The 20301-nt window shown below is 34.6% G+C and overlaps 1 protein-coding gene across 1 annotated transcript; it reads right to left on the minus strand.

Annotated features, from left to right (window-relative positions):
- Nucleotides 1-88: 88 nt before the first annotated feature.
- On the minus strand, nucleotides 89-17999 carry LOC139130305 (transient receptor potential cation channel subfamily M member 1-like). Its single transcript, XM_070696059.1, has 6 exons — nucleotides 17904-17999; nucleotides 13753-13939; nucleotides 2141-2363; nucleotides 1042-1168; nucleotides 407-479; nucleotides 89-195 (listed from the first exon to the last, which is right to left on the minus strand). The coding sequence occupies exons 1-6, from the start codon at nucleotides 17997-17999 to the stop codon at nucleotides 89-91; spliced, it is 813 nt and encodes a 270-aa protein (XP_070552160.1).
- Nucleotides 18000-20301: the final 2302 nt, after the last annotated feature.

A 20301-nucleotide genomic window follows, 5' to 3' on the forward strand; every position in this document is an offset into this window, starting at 1 on the left:
CATAATTGTTAGTTTACTCTGAGAAAATTATAACATTTAAACTTTGCATGTAGGCGCTAATGGCTACAGAGGGAAAATCACACAATATTCATACCTGCCAATAAAACAGCTTGTCAGGCTTTAAAATCTCATCTTTGGCGATGTCACACCTGTTCAATGCAAACGCCAAATCTAACTGCGTTTCATACGGCAAAGCTTAAGGAAGGAAAAAAAGTCATATTATATAATGAGATAAATGTTTAAGTTTGTTGTTGAACTAAAACTTGAAAATACATTTATCTTACACCTCTTGCTTTGATGTCGTTAGTCTGCGCGTTTATTATTTATATTCAACCCTTCATTTCTCAATTTTTCTTTTTAGTTATTTTTTTTTCTATTCAGTCAATTCAGAAGGTGATTAACCTACTTGGCAACACGGCGTTTAAGATAGCGCTGTCAATATCCTTCAAATTGGCATCTTCCATTTGAAAAACGGTTATCTGAGAGATTGAGAGAAAACGTGTAGAAATTACTCACGCTTCTATTTGAAATAAACCTTCATCAATTCCTACAAAATTGCCGGAAGTGGGATTTTCTGGAAAAGTCTTAATAAAAATAACCTTGTAGCAACGACTTATGTAATATATCATTTTTAAGACATACAAATGGATTGTTGAAAATAAGTCTTCGTAAGTAAAGGTAATGTATTTCTATATGTCTGTTTCATGACCATTTTCTCCTATATCAACAGCATTTTATACAATGCCAATTATTTTAATGGCACACCATAAACGAGAGAGTTGGCAGGTGAGACAACATAGAAATAACACTGTCGTTAATTAGTTTGTTTGCTTTTTGAAAAAAAAATCCAAAAGTTAAGCATTATTTGCCCAATTATGGTATTCCGGAGATTGCATGTTAAGAAAGAGCCCCTAACGTTCGCCAAAGCTAATTCATCGACACTTCTAGAGGATCTCGCTTTCGCTTGGATTGATAGGAAATTTGAAAGGACAAAAGAAAAGCAAAAGAGAGATTAAGTTTATTTTTATGTGAACAACATACCAGACTGAGTTTACTTTTCCGAGCATTACTGATTTCTTTCAACCAGGTGACACAATCGTCCATTGATATTCTTTCGGGATCACCTAGTATATTTTGATGCAATTTTTTCAAATCTTCAATACAAGTTCTAAAGAACAGAAATTCAATAATATTACGTCCATTATATTCTTAGAAACATCTGTTTTTGACAGAGGTTTGGGCTTTTTGTATTCTACGTATTGTTACATAGTTCTTTAGAAATTAGAGAATATAATAATATTATATTCTCATCTGTTTTCAAAACTTTATTACGAAAATTAAAATTCGTATATAGTATAGTCCGTGGGCTGGAGTGGGCCCACCGTGCGGCCCCCATACACCTACTACATGGGTATTTTTTGTTCTTTAGGATCAGCTGAACTAGAAAAAAGATGTTAACATTGGATATTTCGGGATGCACTACCTAGTTTGGCTGGTATTTGATTTGCATGTACCGCGAAAAATGGCGCAATATGCTTAGTAAAAAGTAAATCACAATTGTACTTTGTACTTTGGGTAAACAAATTCAAAATTGTCAAAAGAAATCATTTTAAAGTCACTCTATTCTGTGTATACAAATTTATTTTGCTAACATTGGTATTTCGTAGAAAGAGAAGTATCTGAGTTTTCCAAAAATGTAAGTTTTGTGCTCTTTTATGCCAGCTTACTTAATGTAGTGGAGTATATAGTACCCCATACCCCTACCCATTTTTCGCCATTTTTCGCGGTACATGCAAATCAAAATCCAGCCAAGAGAGGTAGTGCATCCCAAATATCCAATGTTAACATCTTTTTTCTAGTTCAGCTGATCCTAAAAAACAAAAACAAAAACAAATGCCAATATAGTAGGTTTATGGGCGAGTATAACGAGTATTTGTACATTATTCAGTATTAGATAACGTTGCTAAATATGCTTCCGCTCCGTTTTAAATTCTAACATAAAAAACTCAGAATTTTTAACACGATTCAATTGAAACATTATTGTGATATGAACATGTGGCTATTCTAAAATCTGGATCGATATCATTTGTAGACAACCGTACTGCATCGAGTTTATTGGTTTACTGTGTAAAATTCTTACTCGTCATTTAATTCATTGTTATCCATTAGACGTAAAGCCTTGACAATAATATCAGCAGCTCTGCCGCTTCCCCCAACAATTACTACAGGTATGCTGTGGCCTTCTGAATTCGCATTTGTTCGCACAAGGGCTTTGTGTACGATTTCTATTGTTCCATAGCCACCTTCCACAACCACCAATACGACCGGTATGACAGCATTCTCCTCCCCGCGGCTTTCGGCACCTGCGACACAAAGTTCGTTTTCGACAAACCACTCGAGTTACACACGAACATTATATACTAAATGCTTTCGAGTAATACAAATTGTGATTTATTTCAAAGCTGGGAATATATACTGCAGACCAGTACTAAAGCCACTATTTAAGTTTCCTAGACAAGAAATTGAGCTTTTTAAGCGAACAACTCTGTAGTGGTTAATAAGCTCAGAACCCCATAAATCATATACTTTCTGTAAGCCTAGATATAGGGAAAAATTTTCGTAACCACAGTGTCACCACTGTTTACATAACTATCACGTGACAGGTGATTTGCATAAACTTTCAAAAATCGGTTTTCCCTATGTTTTGTCTCAATACTTTAAAATATCTTACTCAAACTTGCTGGGATGCAAGTTGTAACGACGCTCTTCCAAAGGGTTTCTCAGATATTCGTTTCTTCTGCTTAGGTTTTGGAGCACAATTTTAAGGAAATCAGGTAGGGTTAAATTCACCGCCCCGGAAGTTTTTGTAGCATAGAAATTGTTTTAGAAGGTGTAAAAACATTCTGAGACACGCTCTGGAAGATCATTCGGTCAGCTTGCACTCACACAGATTTTAGCCACATATCTCAAAGCTTTGAAACAAAACATAGTAAAAACCGTTTTTTGAAAGGTTATGCAAATCACCTGTCACGTGATATTATGTATTCAATGGTGACACTGTGGCTACGAATATGTTTCTCCGTATCTAGGCATTCCGAAAATATATAATTTACGGGGATTTTGAACTTATTAACAACTAGAGAATTGTTAGCTTACAAAGGTCAATTTCTTTTCAACACGATTGGAACTAATTTGGGATAATTGGATTTTTCATATTTTTCAAATTCTCAAAAATGTCAGGTACGCTATAGCTGAATGTTGCGATATTACGAATTACTTATAAAAACAAGTGTCATACTTTAAAAGAAAAGCAGATGGGATTACATTTGCAGATCAAATAGACATTACCATCCAATTATCCCAAATAGTTCCAATCGTGTTTGTCTTGGAACTTTTATGGCACTGGCATACTTGAAACAACAACACCGGCAGACTATTAATTATTAAAACTAGTCACAGCAAGTGTCAGAGAATTTATCGCGTTAATGAAAGGTGAAAACCTTTTTCATTTACATTATGTTTGTTTTCGGTGAAGTTAGATAGTGACACACTTTATTGATATCCAGTTTGATAAAGACTGAAGAAATGAACTGATGAGTCGCATTTAATATTTCACTGTACGAATACAACTTATATACAGTCTTATATACAGCTGTACAATAAGGTTTTATCAACACCCGGGCGTCGCAGAGCTCTTTTGCTCACAATTAAAAGAGCCATTTTTCTTTTACTCAGTAAGTATTATATACCTTTTTTCTCAACTCTGCTAAAAAAGGTAATCATCATAATCGCAGTCATGAAGGGTAAAAAATCTGTTCCCACCAGCTTTACGGATAATGTTAGTATTCCAAGCCTCTTACCAAAATTTCCAAGTTCCTTACCGCTACGTCTTTGTATGTATCGTTCGAGTTCAGCCCGCAAAATAATATCTGGTGAATTACATTCCTCAGAACCGTCAACTAAGATGAAATGTGTGTGGTTTAAATCTAGAGCCGGCATAAATCCACCGCCATCTTCATTACGCTCCTCAAGGTTACGTATACAGTATTTGGCAGGCCAATGGCCTTTGTTCGGCTGTTTATCATCCTGAGAAAAACGGATACATTCATTTTTAACACTCAGAGATGCTTCCCCCTCTAAAATACTTGTTATCAGAGCATGGAATAATGATGTTGAATAGACATGATAGACTTTTTTGTCTATGCGATAAATATCATATTCATAAATGCGAGCCTGGCCATGCCATGGCAATTACATGGCAACTACTTAAAATGCACATAACTCACTTATCTCATAAATCATATAGGAATTACATGTATTGGGTGTGCTCAGAAAGACTGAGGTTATCAAAATGAATGTTGTAAAACTTAAACACTATCGATTGAACTATTTTCTTTCAAAACACCTTGCGCGACACATTGTACATGATTAAGTATATGTTTTTCATGTTATTTTAAAGAACATGAATGTAATTTCTGTTTTTCCGTAAGGTATGTTTCATTTCAGAGTACCAGAGTCGTCATCAGCCTTACAATTACAATACATGACGTACAATCTCATTGTTAAAATTTAAATTAGAGTCCGGACAAAAATATTACGAGAAACAACATGGGGCAATGCACTTATCCGGAACTAGACAAATGAAAAATATACACGCTTTCGTGATTTACAATATAGAAACGGAACTAATGTTTTACAAACAGACAGAATGAACATATTAAACAGTTCAAGTTAGTGTTACTTTTAGTAATGTGTACCTCCTTGTAACGGTCGAATTTAATTTGAAATTTAGAGATATTACGTACTTCCAAGTTAGTCAAAGCCCTTTTATTGTATGTGGTATTCCAGTCAGCGATGCCCCAAAGCGACTACTTTCTTCCCCTTTCATGTATGAATTGATTCTCTTCCATTATCGCTTCACCAAGCTTTTGCATCAAACCGGCCGCAGATCCGCCAGTTATGATCCATGCATCTAATAAATACCAGATATAAACTGAATATGCTCACGTGTTTTACAACAGGTTCAGTAATAGTAGTACTCTTCACAGAACAGAAAGATATATGTTATCACTATATGTAGCAGGTTTTTTTTAAACTTCGCACAGTACTCTCAGAGTTAAATCACTAATTACAAAACTTTATTCAATATGCAAATGAGCTGTTAATTAACTTGACACTGCTCAATGCTTCATGGGACAATTACATCAGAGTTATATACCTAATTACAAAGTTTATTCAATATGCAAATGCACCCTTAGTTAATTTACACTACTAACAGCTTTACAACACAGTTAGCTATCTGTTGGATCAGTATATGCAGCAGTTTTCATGACGTTTCATGCAGTTATTTTGGGTTATATGACTAATTACAAAACTTCATAAAATATGCAAATGAGCTATTTATTAACTTGACACTGTTCAATGATTCTCAGTACAATTGGATATTTATCAGATCAACATCTGTAGCAAGTTTCATCAAATTTAACGCTGTAATTTTGGAATAATATCACTAATTACAAAGTTCATTAAATATGCAAATAAACCCTTAATTAACTTCACACAAGTAAATGCTCTACACCACAATTAGATATCTGTCGGATCAGTATCTGCAGCAGATTTCATAACATTTGGTGCAGTTATTTTGGAGTTATATCACTAATTACAAAACTTCATAAAATATGCAAATTACCTATTTGTTAACTTGACACTGCCTAATGTTTCTCAGTACAATTAGATATTTATCAAAACAATATGTGTACCTAATTTCAAAGACTTGGGTGCCGTAATTTTAGAGTTATATACCTTATTACAAAGTTCATTAAATATGCAAATGAACCTTTAATTAATTCCACACTACTAAATGCTTTACACTACAGTTAGATATCAGTCGGATCAGTATCTGCAGCAGATTTCGTCACATTTGGTGAAGTTATATCGGAGTTATATGACTAATTACAAAACTTCATAAAATATGCAAATGACCTGTTTATTAACTTGACACTGTCCAATGCTTCTAAGTATAATTACTACCCTTTTCAGTAATAGAGCGCGAAGCCACTGCTGTGAACTGCAATAAAACTGCTCACACTAATTAGTTTCAGCTGTAGCCAGCTGGCACGTTTTATTTAATTTACTGCTGTAATTTTAGAGTAATGTCACTAATTACAAGTTCATTAAATATGCAAATAAACCCTAAATTAACTTGACACTGTTCAATGATTCATAGCACAATAAAATATTTATCAAATCAATATCTGCAGCACGTTTCACAAAATTTTGGTGCCGAAATTTCAGAGTTATATACCTAATTACAAAGTTCATTAAATACGCAAATGAACCCTTAATTAATTTCACACTACTAAATGCTTTTCACTACAGTTAGATATCAGTCGGATCAGTATCTGCAGCAGATTTCATCACATTTGATGAAGTTATTTCGGAGTTATATGACTAATTATAAGACTTCATGAAATATGCAAATGAGCTAATTATTAACTTGACACTGCTCAGTGCTTCTCAGTACAATTGGATATTTATCAGATCAACATCTGTAGCAAGTTTCATCAAATTTAACGCTGTAATTTTGGAGTAATATCACTAATTACAAAGTTCATTAAATATGCAAATGAACCCTTAATTAACTTTACACAACTAAATGCTCTACACCATAATTAGATATCTGTCGGATCAGTATCTGCAGCAGATTTCATCACATTTGGTGCAGTTATTTTGGAGTTATATCACTAATTACAAAACTTCATAAAATATGAAAATGACCTATTTGTTAACTTGACACTGCCAAATGCTTCTCAGTACAATTAGATATTTATCAAAACAATATCTGTACCCAATTTCACTGACTTGGGTACCGTAATTTCAGAGTTATATACCTAATTACAAAGTTCATTAAATATGCAAATGAACCCTTAATTAACTTTACACAACTAAATGCTTTACACCATAATTAGATATCAGTCGGATCAGTATCTGCAGCAGATTTCATCACATTTGGTGTAGTTATATCGGAGTTATATGACTAATGACAAAACTTCATAAAATATGCAAATGAGCTATTTATTAACTTGACACTGTCCAATGCTTCTAAGTATAATTAGATATATATCAGATCAATATTTGTTGCACGTATCATCAAGTTTGGTGCAGGAATTTCACAGTTATGACACTAATAACAAAAGTTCATTAAATATGCAAATGAGAAGATAATTGACATGACACTCACAGTATCATCATAATGTTCTGAGATTGTCATCTGTGAAAAGTTTCATGAAATTTTGTGCAGTATTTCTTGATATATGTCTACACTGTCATTACCGTCTCCATAGGGAAACCATTGTACGGAAAAAAACGATATTACATAACTTCATTAATATGCAAGCCACACTAACCAAAATCTAATCAGTTCTTGCAAGTAGCATATGGTACCTGTGAACCAAATCTGACTTGAATCCGTTCAGGCGTTTTTGAGTTATCGTGTAAACAGACAGACAGACACACACACACACACACACACACACACACTAACACACACACACACACACGGACAGACAGACAGACATCGCTATGACATTAGCCCACGTGTTTACACACGTGAGCTAAAAAGGGGTTCATATCAGTACCGTCTAAACCATAGGAGAATGACAATACAGGCAAAGCATGTATGATAATGTATAAAAAAATGTATACAGCCAAAAACAATATAAAAATATGATCGTTTAACGGCGCCATTAATGTACTAATTGTAGTTTACATGATAAATCTCTAACATTTACAATTATGGGGATATAGGTGATTTTTCCCAAAAATGTTATTGCTTTCAGCGTTAAAACTTTAAGATTTTTTTAGACTGTAAATACTACTATGTTTTTTGTATGTCGGCCTATTAGTCCAGTCAATCTAAGCCAAAAAAGGGGTCAACCTAGGACTAATTGCAACAGAAATTATTTCTTCACCATGCATTTTTGAAAGGTCCTAGAAATAACATACTAAAAGTATAATAAAATCTAAGGGGTGCAACAGTGCCTAATTTGCATAAATGTAAAGGGGGCTCATGGGTATAAAATTGTCGCTGATAGATGGTTTTTACTTAAAATATGTGGCTAAACATGATTTTGATACAGGTTTTTTGGCTTATTTGCCTCGTTTTTGGTCTAGGCAATGTTGATGAAAATATTTTGTCGCCATAGAAATATTCCTCATTTGCATAAATCCAATATGGCCGCCACAACATTTCACTTTTCTTTGTTTTTCTCTAATTAATAACTATTTTTAAGCTACTACTGATAGCAATAGAAATATGTTTTCAATTTGTATTTTAGAGAAGTCCTAGAATAACATACTGAGAGCCTAGTACAATCTAGAATTGTAAACAGTGCCTAATTTGAATAGATGTAAAAAGATTATGGTTAAAACTTGGTGCTGATAGAATGTTTCTGCTAAAAATAAAACATGATATGTTATGCAGGTTTTTGGCTTATTTGCCTCGTTTTTTGTCTAGGCAATGTCGATGGAAATATTTTGTTGCCATAGAAATATTCCTCATTTGCATAAATCCAATATGGCCGCCACAACACTTCACTTTTCTTGTTTTTCTCTAATTAATAGCTATTTTTAAGCTACTACTGACAGCTATAGAATAATTTATTCACTGTGTATTTCAAAGAGGTCCTACAATGGTATACTAAAAGCCTAGTAAAATCTAGAAATGTAAACAATGCCTAATTTGCATAAATGTAAAAAGATTATGGTTACAAACTAGGTGCTGATAGAATGTTTCTACTTAAATATTTGGCTAAACATGATATATGCAGGTTTTTGGCTTATTTGCCTTGTTTTTGGTTCAGGCAATGTTGATGCAAATATTTTGTCGCCATAGAAATATTCCTCATTTGCAAAAATCCAATATGGCCGCCACAACACTTAGCTTTTCTTTGTATATCCCTAATTAATAACTATTTTAAGCTACTTCTGACAGCAATAGAATTATTTTTTCTGTGTATTTTAGAGAGGTCCTAGAATGACATACTAAAAGTCCAATTCAATCTAAGAGGTATAACATTACCTAATTTGTATAGATATAAACGGATAATTGGTGCAATATATTCACTGATAGAAGAAATATGCATATTGAATTGAGAAAAAACGGGACATTATGTTCAAGTAATGTATGCATTTATCTTATTTTTTGTCCTTGCAATATTTTTGAATATATTTTATCGCCCAAGAAATATTCCTAATTTGCATAAATCAAGTATGGCTGCCACTGTGTTTCACTTTTCACTGGATTTCGTTTAAAAAATTAAATTTAACCTACACAAAAAGTAGTTTACCGTATGTTTCCACTGTGTATTTCGGGAGGGTCCCAGAACGACAAACAAAATGACTAGTAAACTCTAAGAGAAAGAGGTGAGAGAGTGCATAATCTGAATAAATGTAACACTCAGTAATGAGAACAAAATCGTTTGTATTAATAGATTTCTTAAAAATATATTGAGCAAAATGACATTTTATTCAAGCAATTTGATGACTTAATGTATTTTTTGTGTGTAGGCAATGCATCATATTATTTAAGATTCCTCATTTTACATAACTGCAATGTGCCCCTCCTACCACTTTACTTTTCCCTTTCTTTGACCTATGAATGACTATATAATGTTAAAAAACAAGCAAGATCATTAAAACTATTTCTTCATTGTAACTTTTAGTAGGGTCATGGAAATTACATACCCCAAGTTTAATGAAGTTGTGCATAACACAGCTAATTTACCCAAATGGTAAATGGGTCATAGATGCTATACAAATCTGGTGCTGATAATCTATTTACGAAAGTGATTTTTAAGAGATACTGACATTGTAATGGCTATGTAAGATCACTTTTGTGTTTTTAGTTGAGGCAATGTTTTCAAATATATCTTACAGCACAATTAAGTCAACCATGTCATTTCCTTTTCTATTGGAACATGAATTAGTGACTTTAAATATTTAAAAAGTCCAAGGAAAGGTATATTCAAAGTTTAATACAATCTACATTGTGCTACAGGGCTAATTGTAAAAGATTTTATAGGAAATGCCTACATTCTTCTACATGTAATACTTGAAACTTGAAATGTTATACAATATCGTAAAGAGAGATTGGAATTTTTTACTAACATTGCTTAATATTTTTTACCTATTTTTGAACGATTCCTTATGTGCATAAATCCTATATGATGATCATTAAAATAAGTTTCTTTAATTTTTCAAATTGACGTCAACTTATTTTAATTAATTATATTATCAGTAAATCAAGAAGTTACATTAAAAGACACTACCAGTTTAAGTTATTTATTACTGTAAGTACTTCCTATCGAAAGATGATCATTTTATAACTTGAATGAACATTTTGCTCATTACAAAAAATTGACATGATTATTTATTTTCTGTGTATTTTAACTCATTGTAATGATTATATACTAATAGGGCGTACAGAATGAAAAGCCCTGTGAAACTAAACAATGATTGATTCGTATAGTTAGTTTCAATAACATGTGGAACTTTCTGGCGGAGTTTGATTATCTTAATACATACAAAAATGCTAGGCCAAATATCAAACGTTTTGTACTAAGGGCGGCTGAAGAGAATTTTTGTTTCAGTACTAATGGTTTCTTCTATTTTCACCCTTACCGGTATTACTTTAAATGTTGGTAAAATGTAATTAAAGACCAGGTTATGTGGTCACTGGTAAATCAGATATTCTTTTGACTGTGTGCAACTTGCCTGTTAATGGCACGTACAGAAATTTATGATAATAAAGAAATACAATTATAATGATCATGATGATATAGAGGTACAATTATTATACTATACTGCCAATTATGAAATATGTAATGTGCAAAGCTGTTCCTTAAACAGCTGAAAGACATTACGATAATCAAAAGACACTGCATTTCTAAAAAATTTTAAATTTCTTGAAGACAACAATTGAAAATTAATATCAAGTCATATAATGGACTAAAGAGCGAGATTTCCCATCTGATCTTACAGTATACAGCCAAAGCATTTAAGGAAAAACTGAAAAAAAATCTAACTGAAACATGATAAGCAAATCTAGATACTTTTCGTAATTTTACATGGTCTAGCTGCTTATTCTAATTTTTATAACCGTGAAACAAGAAAACCAAAATGTGAAGGGATTTGGATCTCAGAAGCTGCCGTTAACGAGTTTATCAATTAAGATATCAAATTTTTGACATCAAATTATCATATAATTGGTCATCCTGTATTTTCAAACTTTTGGAAGTCTCACCTCAGATTGGCCAGACTGTCAATTCCTTGAATGATCGATCTTATTGGTAATGATTCAAAAGTCTAATAATCTGCAAATGGAAAGTCCATTACTTAAACAGCTCCATGAGTGATACTTGCACATCTAAGATCTGATATCATATGCGGTACAATTATATCTTCCCTTGCTTCACATCTTTTCATTGAGTTGGCCTTCCCCCATTTTATGGGTTCTACAATGAACTACAGCAGCCTCAATAACCCCGGAAGAAAACAAAATCTAGACTTTCTGTTGTCAACGAAAGGATTCAGGCTGTAAACAAATGAACAAACCTACAGGAAGATGTGAACAGGGAGAAAGAGGAAGAAATTGATAATGACCATCATAACAATTGTCATCACCATCACCATCATGTACATTCAAATGATGTTCGTATTTATACTAATCAATAGTTCAATAATGAGAAAGATGATTCACAGGCACAACTTTTAAGTGTGGTGAACCATTTATTAGTAACTAAATATTTCCATCGTCATTGAAAATAGTGACCAAAAGCATAACAAATTCCTTTAAAAATATTACTGCAATCGAACATGTTGTAGGAGAAAATGACTGAACTATTGACAATGGATGTCAAAAAAATTGAACACGTCCAATGATTTTTCATGAATAACCTTAAGGTCGTAAAAGAAAGAAGAATATCCAAAGAAAGTATTCTGATTCCCTTTATTTAAACAGTAATGCTCTGAAACTCTTCTTTTTTCATTGCATTTTTGAAAGACCAGAAAATGTGAATGGAAGCTATTGTAGTCATATTGTATTCAATTATGCAAATTAGGCCTTTTGTATTAAAATAATTAGCATGCAAATTAGGTCAACCTCATATTTTTTGGTATGGAATTGATAATTCTTGGAAAACCTTAACAATAGAGAAAAAAATTGTTTATATATGAGCTTAAACATTAATTTTGTCTGATATAATGGAAAAACTGCGAATATATGCAAATTAGGTAATTTGCATGATATTTATTGTTAGGGACATTTAGAAAATAACTTGTTGAACCTTACTAAATTGTGTTGCAATGAAAAAAGTCACTTGAATTCAGTTTACATGCCCAAAATGTGAGTATAGCAGTCATTTTACAGGCAATATATAGCTAATTTGAATATATGCAAATTTAACCAATTTGCACCCCTTAGATTTTCCTATACTTTTAGTATGTCATTAGTGAGAGCTTTCTGAAGGTCATGGTGAAGAAATAATTTCTGTTGCAATTAGTCCTAGGTCTAACCCTAAATTGACTGGACTATATGTGTGAATGTAGATGAACATGAGTGAGAGATTGGGTTTAATTCCCTGCACAATTTTCCATGTTAGGACTTAAGGAGGTCCTGCAAAACTCGTCAATGGCGAATTATAAAGTTTAAAAACGATAATTAGAAACGCACATATTCAACGTTGTGCTAAAGAACACGCCATCCATTGGCAGAACATGGACCAGGCTGGTCTCTCATTTGGTCGTTTCATACCCTCCCCACCACAGCCATGGGCCGATCTAGGCCAATAGATTGCGAAACCTGGTGAGTGTGTCGCGCGTGTAGTGCACACGTACCAGCTACAACCCTAAAATGATTAAAACTGGGGCCTCAATGATTACAAATTAGAATAAAACAAAACAGTCTGAACAGTACCTTCTGATAGTCTACTTCCACAGTCAGCTAACAGCTACTCATTGTAATAAAAAACTTTAAATTTGGCAATTTGAATCTTCCATTATGCCCTTGTCGCAGCCATACTGTCAATAATTCTATTTAGAGAACCCGCTTTTCTGAGCAAACGAAATAATGAAACGAAAAGAATGCAAATAGCAATCTTAATGGCATTAATTATGGAAATACGTCCACTATACCCCACAGAACCATCAGTAGAGCAGCAACTATGGGATTTTTAGGGACTGATGGTCGCCATAATGGCCCCAAACAAGAACGAGGATCAACCTGTAGTGGTTCGGTATCCAAATTGATTTATATTATGATAGTCGAGATTCACACCAAATTTCATGCTTTTATGACAAAATGCTCAATTGTTATGAGTAATTTGGTTATGCTGCGCCACTACTATTCTAAATGTCAGTGACAATTCCCGTTACGGGTACATACAGGTGTCCTACTGTACAAATAATCCTGCATAACGTACGGACATTTCAAACTTTCACACAGGATTGATGCATACACTCTTTGCTGTGAATACGAAATGAAATCATTGTGCTATTTTAGGGCAATTTTAACACCACAAGAATTCAATACGGTATTCTTCGGATACTGAGTGAGATATAGCCGTCAATGTTTTGATATCCAGAAACATGAAATATAGTATTTGACTATCGTATAAAGTGATACAATTTCACCACTGATCATTTTTATGACCGGTACGAAGTAGCGTCGTTAAAGAAATAATGAAAGCAGCTTACCTGTTTTAATAGCAGCTTTCACCAGTCCTTTGTTGAACAGTTTCTTCAGTCTGTCTTCATTCCATCCGACAAAGTGTTTTACGCCACCAGCGAGAGAAATAATCATTTTTGGTTTAGGAATTTTCCACTCCTCAATCAGAAGTTTCCAGAGGATCTCAACGTCAGTGTCATCAGCCACGCGGATGTACTGTAATTAAAAAGACGTATAAGCGGTCTTCTGTGATAACCTTTCAAAGAAATGTCTGGTAGGAATACCGAGTCTGATTTAATCTTGAATTTACTCAGTCATTGATTTACTTCTGATGTCATATGCGCTTGAAAATATTCATAAACAACGGATTTTAAATCAGGTTTACAATATTTTTCACATTTTAATTAATTGTCGCCGGGTATTTTACGACGATATATTAACATGCACCCATATCGTTGTAATTGTAAATGTTGTGAGCTTCATGACTTAAACAGGAAGGCAGTGGAGGAGCTAATAAAAGTGACATACATTCAATTCTTGGACTTTTTAGTTCTTTTAGGTTTGTAAAAGATGATTATTTTTAAAAGAAAATACGATTTCCGGTAGAACGTAAAAGCGTCGGCAAAGAATGAAGATGATAAACGTCAAAATGGTTTCATTGAAGATATAAATTTACCTTTTTTCGAAGTCCTCGCCGATCAAAACCATGGAATAATTGAAAAGGGAATGCACAGAATTATGTTCATCTCTTTATAATTATGATGCCATTCTTTTCCTCTAGCTTGTCATGACGTCATGATGTCATGTAGAGTATTATCAATTTCCTCTAAATCTTAATTTTTAATAAGTCAAATTCCTCAACTGCTATTGGTGAAAAATACTTTAACATTTAATATAAAGAGTAAACATTTGTCATTCACTCCACTTACACAAAAATAACAACTTACCGGTGCTCTTTTGGTTTCAAACTTGTGAAACCCTTCAAATTCGATCTCTCCGAATGAAGTCGCCTTTTCTTCACCATCGGCTGTTCTTAGCTTAATATTATGATTTCTGATAAAATCTGAAATTCTCTTAATAGAATAAAAATAAATAAAGACTGGCATAAATATTAAAACTTGTTAGAAATAAATGAAGGATGACGATAGTCTAGTACATTGAGCTTTACAGTAGCACTAAGTTGAAGGGATGTTGTACGTTCCACTTTAATTCTGAATTATGTTAATACATTTGTGATGACCGTCAAAATCACATTTTTAGCGAATTTTAGGTCAAAAAAGGCGAGATGATTCAACATATTGTACAGTGTATTTATAATAAGAACACAGCAGGATTTGAAATTTTGAAAAAAATTGTCATCATGAAGAAAAAATGAAAAATACTTTATCTCCGACCTGCTACCTGTACTACTGGACTCGCCAACATGCCCTTTTGCTTGTTTGTCCGAAACATGGTCCGACGAGTCAATGGTTTTATTGGTACCAGTTTGGCTTATTCCCTTGATCCAGTAAACAATCACGGAATCTCTAATATGTTTTGCCGTGCTTTTTTTTGGTTCAACGATGTGATATCATACGTTTTTCTTATGATTTTTTTCAAAACAATAGTTGCGAATGTGTTTATCGGTGAATGGGACAGCGTATATCAACGGCGTCGAAAATGCCCAGGTGAGAATTTGAAGTAACATCGTGATTTTAAAATAATAATCTATTTTCCTGTACACGATAAGCGCCTTTATTTCAATCGTCTTCATTATTTTAATAGTTGGCTTTATTGTCGATTTTTCGAGCCTTGCTTTGTGAGACAAGCCTGCGTATGTATTGTTGTTGGTTTTTGACAGAAGGTCTAGTGTGCCTCGCATATTGAACATCGCGGGCTTCATAGAATTCAATAGTAATTTCTACGTAGAGGGTCGTACGTACAGTCATCATTTGACTGAATGTAAACCGGAACTTTCAAACTGACAACTTTGGATTTAAACCGACCAAATCGCAATCCAATCGTTGATATTTCTAACGGAAGAGGACATTTTAGAGCATGCATTGGACGTATGGCGCTTTTTCTTGATTAACTAAGCATATGAACTGAAAAGGGTCCCAACCCTGAAACTAAGAACTTGAGATGCAGTCTATTGGAAAGTTGATTGAAAATTGCCGGTTGTCCAGTCGGGACCCTGCTGCATGCTGTACTCAGGGCCTTGTCAAATGATGAACTCGTCCTTACTTGTTATTTGGTTCTGTATATTTAACTTACTACAGTTATGTAATTAATGATGCAAATAACAGACGACTGTTTTTGGAGCCTGGAAAAAAGTGCAAGCTGCACACAGTGGAATTAACTGAGGCGGCGAGCCTAATATTCGACCCCTATTCAATACGTATCACTCCTCATGCAATGTTCTGGCAAAGTCCCTATTGACTCCAACATCCCGCGTCAGTCAGGTGGATGAACAGATTTACAGCTGTAGCATTTAGGCGATATAACACAATGCAGTTTATCAAGTAGTACAGTTTAGGGAGCTACTAATTAAAGGCAGTTGAAGTTGAATCTCATTCCTAGAATATCCTGGCGGGTCGGCTCCATGTCCTTGCATACTCCTGTACAGTACACAGCGGTTGATTCGGCCTGGGGTCGGCTGCTGGCACACAAAACTCTGCCATTCTCTCATATAAATATTTCTAGGTCCACACTAAATTGACGGCACATATATAGACTAAAACCATCAGGTTTGTGTTTTTGCAGTCAAAAACCCCGCATCTATTCATTTTAGCGAACTATCTGAGATGTTTTCGAAGTTAATACCCTTTGTGTTGAGTATTGCTCTCAGGGGATTGCTCTCACAAGTTAGCTACATTTGACGTCATGTCACGTGACCATTACGTCACGAAAATGAACTTGAACGTTCCACATGATTTTCCAAAACTTAGACAGTGAAATACACTATTTTAGAAAAAGTTACCACGTGAACGTTATGGATTTTTCCGAATAACGAATATTGTTTTATTCGATTCGATTAAGATCAGACAAACATAAAATAGGTGAGACATACACTTTAAAATTATAGCTGGTAAAATATATTTAGATATATAACTCATAATTTTAAAATGTCTTATACTTGCAAGTTCATGAATCCAAACGCAGGAGGAACCGAGTTTGAAATAAGTTTCGTGTGTCGGAATTATGCATATACCGACTAACGGTCATTGGATGTCAACGGTATGTAATGGGGGTCGATTATTTGCGCATATGTAGCATCAAAAATCAACTTAAAATAAATAGAAAGGAATTTAACGTGTTAGCAGTTATATTTCTTGTTCTTTGAGAGTGGTGACGACAGTTTTTTTATTCTGCACACCAGAGATATGTTCCTGCAAATTTGTTTTTATTCACAAAAATGTCGGCTGACTGGTTCCTGTTGTTCACTTTCCCGTCATTGTGGGACACTTCATTTTCGGATATTTTATAAATAATAATACCAATATCGCACAATTTCTAGTGTCTAACCCTATTGATAAGTTTTTGTTCCTGAATTTTGCATTTCTACGATGGCATGTAAAGGGTATTATTTTATCCGCGAGAATAAATTCTAACTAGGGAAATCATGCACCTACGTGTCTGTTCGATATATAGACCGACATTGTTGTCAACGTCATGCAGGCCGAGGATTTGTGTTTCGTAATTTATTCGAAATAATGATTATCCTACCTCGTATATGTGATCGCCCCTGCACAGAATCGTCAGTGAATAGATGTACTTAAAATTTACAAAATTTGGACAAAGTTGTTTCTAGATTGTATCTTAATAAAATGTTGTTTGACAATACAGCGACAAAAAGAGAGAAGGTACACAGAAACATTCTAAGAAATTGATGTACTCAAGATTCCTCCTCAATATGAAAGACGATAGAAAGGAAAAGCAAAATGGCTGTAGATGGCATGTGCATTTACAAGGCGTCAAGTTTATTTAAAAAGTTCTGATAGGCGAAACACTTGTAAATAAGTTTGTTTTCCCCTGCGCTGTGATTTTATGGTGCGGTATTAGTGTGATGCAAAAAGTGTTACAGAATACAACATTTGTTTATTGTTCTGAAATCTGACAAGTTCGGCATCATGAATGAAAATAGAAAGTAACAATCGTCAGAAATGAATTGCAATGTTGTGCCAGCACGTTATATGCTTACCTGTGGGTTTAGATGGTTGTTTTCAGTCTCCCTGTTCTGTGACGATGGATTCAGTTGCATATCTTCTTCTGTACGTCTCCTATTACTGTTTCCCATGCTTTTTTATTTACTGCTATACGTGGTAATATGTCAGGCTTCTCTCGTGTGCGTTTATGATTTTTTTCTACTTCGATCTCGCTCTTGCGACTCTGAAATAAATAGTGTTCAAATTGTGACATGACGTCGCTTTATTTCATGGGTTTCTTTTACCTTAAGTTTCTCACCACTTGTGCTTGCGTCAAAAAAGAAAAAGTAACTCATTTTTTAACTCTAGCATATATTGTATGATGAAACTTTACAATACAGTTTCATGCCTGTCACAGTTAGGCTATGAAATACTGCACGGCATAAATGACATCCTGCTGTTTAGAAGCGAAATATTATCACCCATGTCGAATTTAATATGTCATTCATTAACAATCGGTGAAAAGATTCAAATTGTAGAGCCTTACATATCGAGAAACATTTATAAAATAATTTCATGATAATTTTGCTGTCCTGTACAGAATTTCTCTACATCTATTAAATTTTACTGTTTCTATAAAAGGGGCACATGTAATTATACAACTCATGTTTATCGTTTATTGATTATTGTATGTCTGCATTAGTACTTTAAAGCTCTCCATATATTCTTATCACAGAGGGTGTCTTATTGTCCCAACAAGGGTCGAATTTAGATCTATTTGATCTGTTTGTAAAGTTAGCAACGCATCACACATTCACTGGCAAAAGATCTTAAGGCTGCATTCACAAATAATTGCTTTGGGGTTGACCGTATTTTGAAAAGTGCGCGGTCACGTGACCGTAGTGTCTTATGCAGCTTATGGCGGGTGACTAGAACATGATATGCGTCTGGGATGAGCGGCCAGCCTCTCTCTAAAACAGACAGATTTTCCATTCCAACAGCGTAGGAACTTGATCAGCTAATCGACAAAAAAGATTCAAGTACAAACAAAGATGTTGCTAGGTATGCTTAAAATATTTTTGGAAGAAAATGGCACTATGTACTTATGTAACTTGAACCACTGTGGATGTATCGCCGAGAAAACTATGATGGATTGGCTGAGGTGCAAAATATCAAAGCACGTAAAAACTATAACATAATACAACATGAGCGGGTGATATATTATAAAACACCTACAACCTGGTCTTTATTCGGGCCATAGCGCCCGTTCATTACCCCTCGTGGCCGCACGTTAACAGAAACACTCCGCTAAACCCCTCGGCCTACGGCCTCGGGGACAAGGGATGTGTTTCTGGAAGCACATCGGCCCCTCGGGGTGCTAGACGAGCGCTACAGCCCTTATGACCGGGTAATAGGTGTTTACTAGTGTTCAGAGCCCGATATGTACATGCTTTTCTTGATAATCGCATTAGAGTATCAATCTCCGCATGCCAAGATTGCCAAGACGATTTGACCGGCGAATTCAGCTGTTAATTTTATGCAGGAAATGTAATATATATTCTTTGTCGAATGACTCAGGGCTTCGAGGGTTGGGCTTGTCTGTGCTAGGGGGGAGGAGTACTTTCCCGATGGTGATAAGTGGTGTCGATTAACTTGGATTAACGTCGCCAGGGTGATACGCATATACGTGTGCCGTAGACACCTATGGTGGATTTCCTGTCGACCGGTCGCGTGGCGGCGTTGCGGGTACCTTGACTGAACCATTTTGGTTTTCGTGGGTGTCCGTGGTACTGTGACTATATAAATAAAGATGTACACATATTGAGTTTATTTTCCTATTTATGAGCGGCCAGTATTTCCCACAGCATATAACATGTGTATTTGCCCTGAAACAAATGATTTTGAGTAAAGCATCGCGAAATTAACCGCATTACTCCGGCTCGACGTACACTTAAGTGTACCCCAATGCACCATGGAATCGCCTTCTTTCGTTCGTAGGAATCAACTTAATTTTGCCAAACCGTGAATATAGAATTATTCCAAGTGGCATATGACTGTAAGTTTGTCAAAGAGAAGAGTTCAATGCCTCCTCCCAAGTGTTTACTCGACCGAAGGTGTGAGGTGAGTTGATATTGTAAGCTTATACTTTGAAAATGAGATACGTCGACGCGTCAGATGCGTCCGTCCTTTATATTTGTTTATCATTTCCATTACTGTTTGTCAGATATGGAAATGTGAGAGCACCTTCGGCATCCAAACTCAGTTCGAGCTTTCTTGTCGAAATTACTCTCTGTGCTCTACGGAATATGTCTTTAAAGAGCCTGTTAAAGTTTTGTCTAAACATTTGGTTGTTTGCGGTTTGGGGCTTTGCTGTAATGTCTGCCTTTTCTGTTGTTGTTGTTGTTTATTTTGTTATTAGACTTATTATCTCACAACAAGTTATCAACGTTGTTT

The sequence above is a fragment of the Ptychodera flava genome, chromosome 3 (genome assembly GCF_041260155.1).
Source record: "Ptychodera flava strain L36383 chromosome 3, AS_Pfla_20210202, whole genome shotgun sequence".
In the NCBI taxonomy this organism is placed as follows: domain Eukaryota; kingdom Metazoa; phylum Hemichordata; class Enteropneusta; family Ptychoderidae; genus Ptychodera; species Ptychodera flava.

Excerpts from the sequence above, each read along its gene's own strand:
- LOC139130305 (XM_070696059.1), bottom strand. The coding sequence starts at position 17,999 with ATGGGAAACAGTAATAGGAGACGTACAGAAGAAGATATGCAACTGAAT. Across the intron at positions 480-1,041 it reads GGAAAAGTAAACTCAGTCTG|ATAACCGTTTTTCAAATGGA; the intron begins GTATGTTGTTCA and ends TCAATCTCTCAG. Across the intron at positions 196-406 it reads CTTAAACGCCGTGTTGCCAA|CTTTGCCGTATGAAACGCAG; the intron begins GTAGGTTAATCA and ends TCCTTCCTTAAG.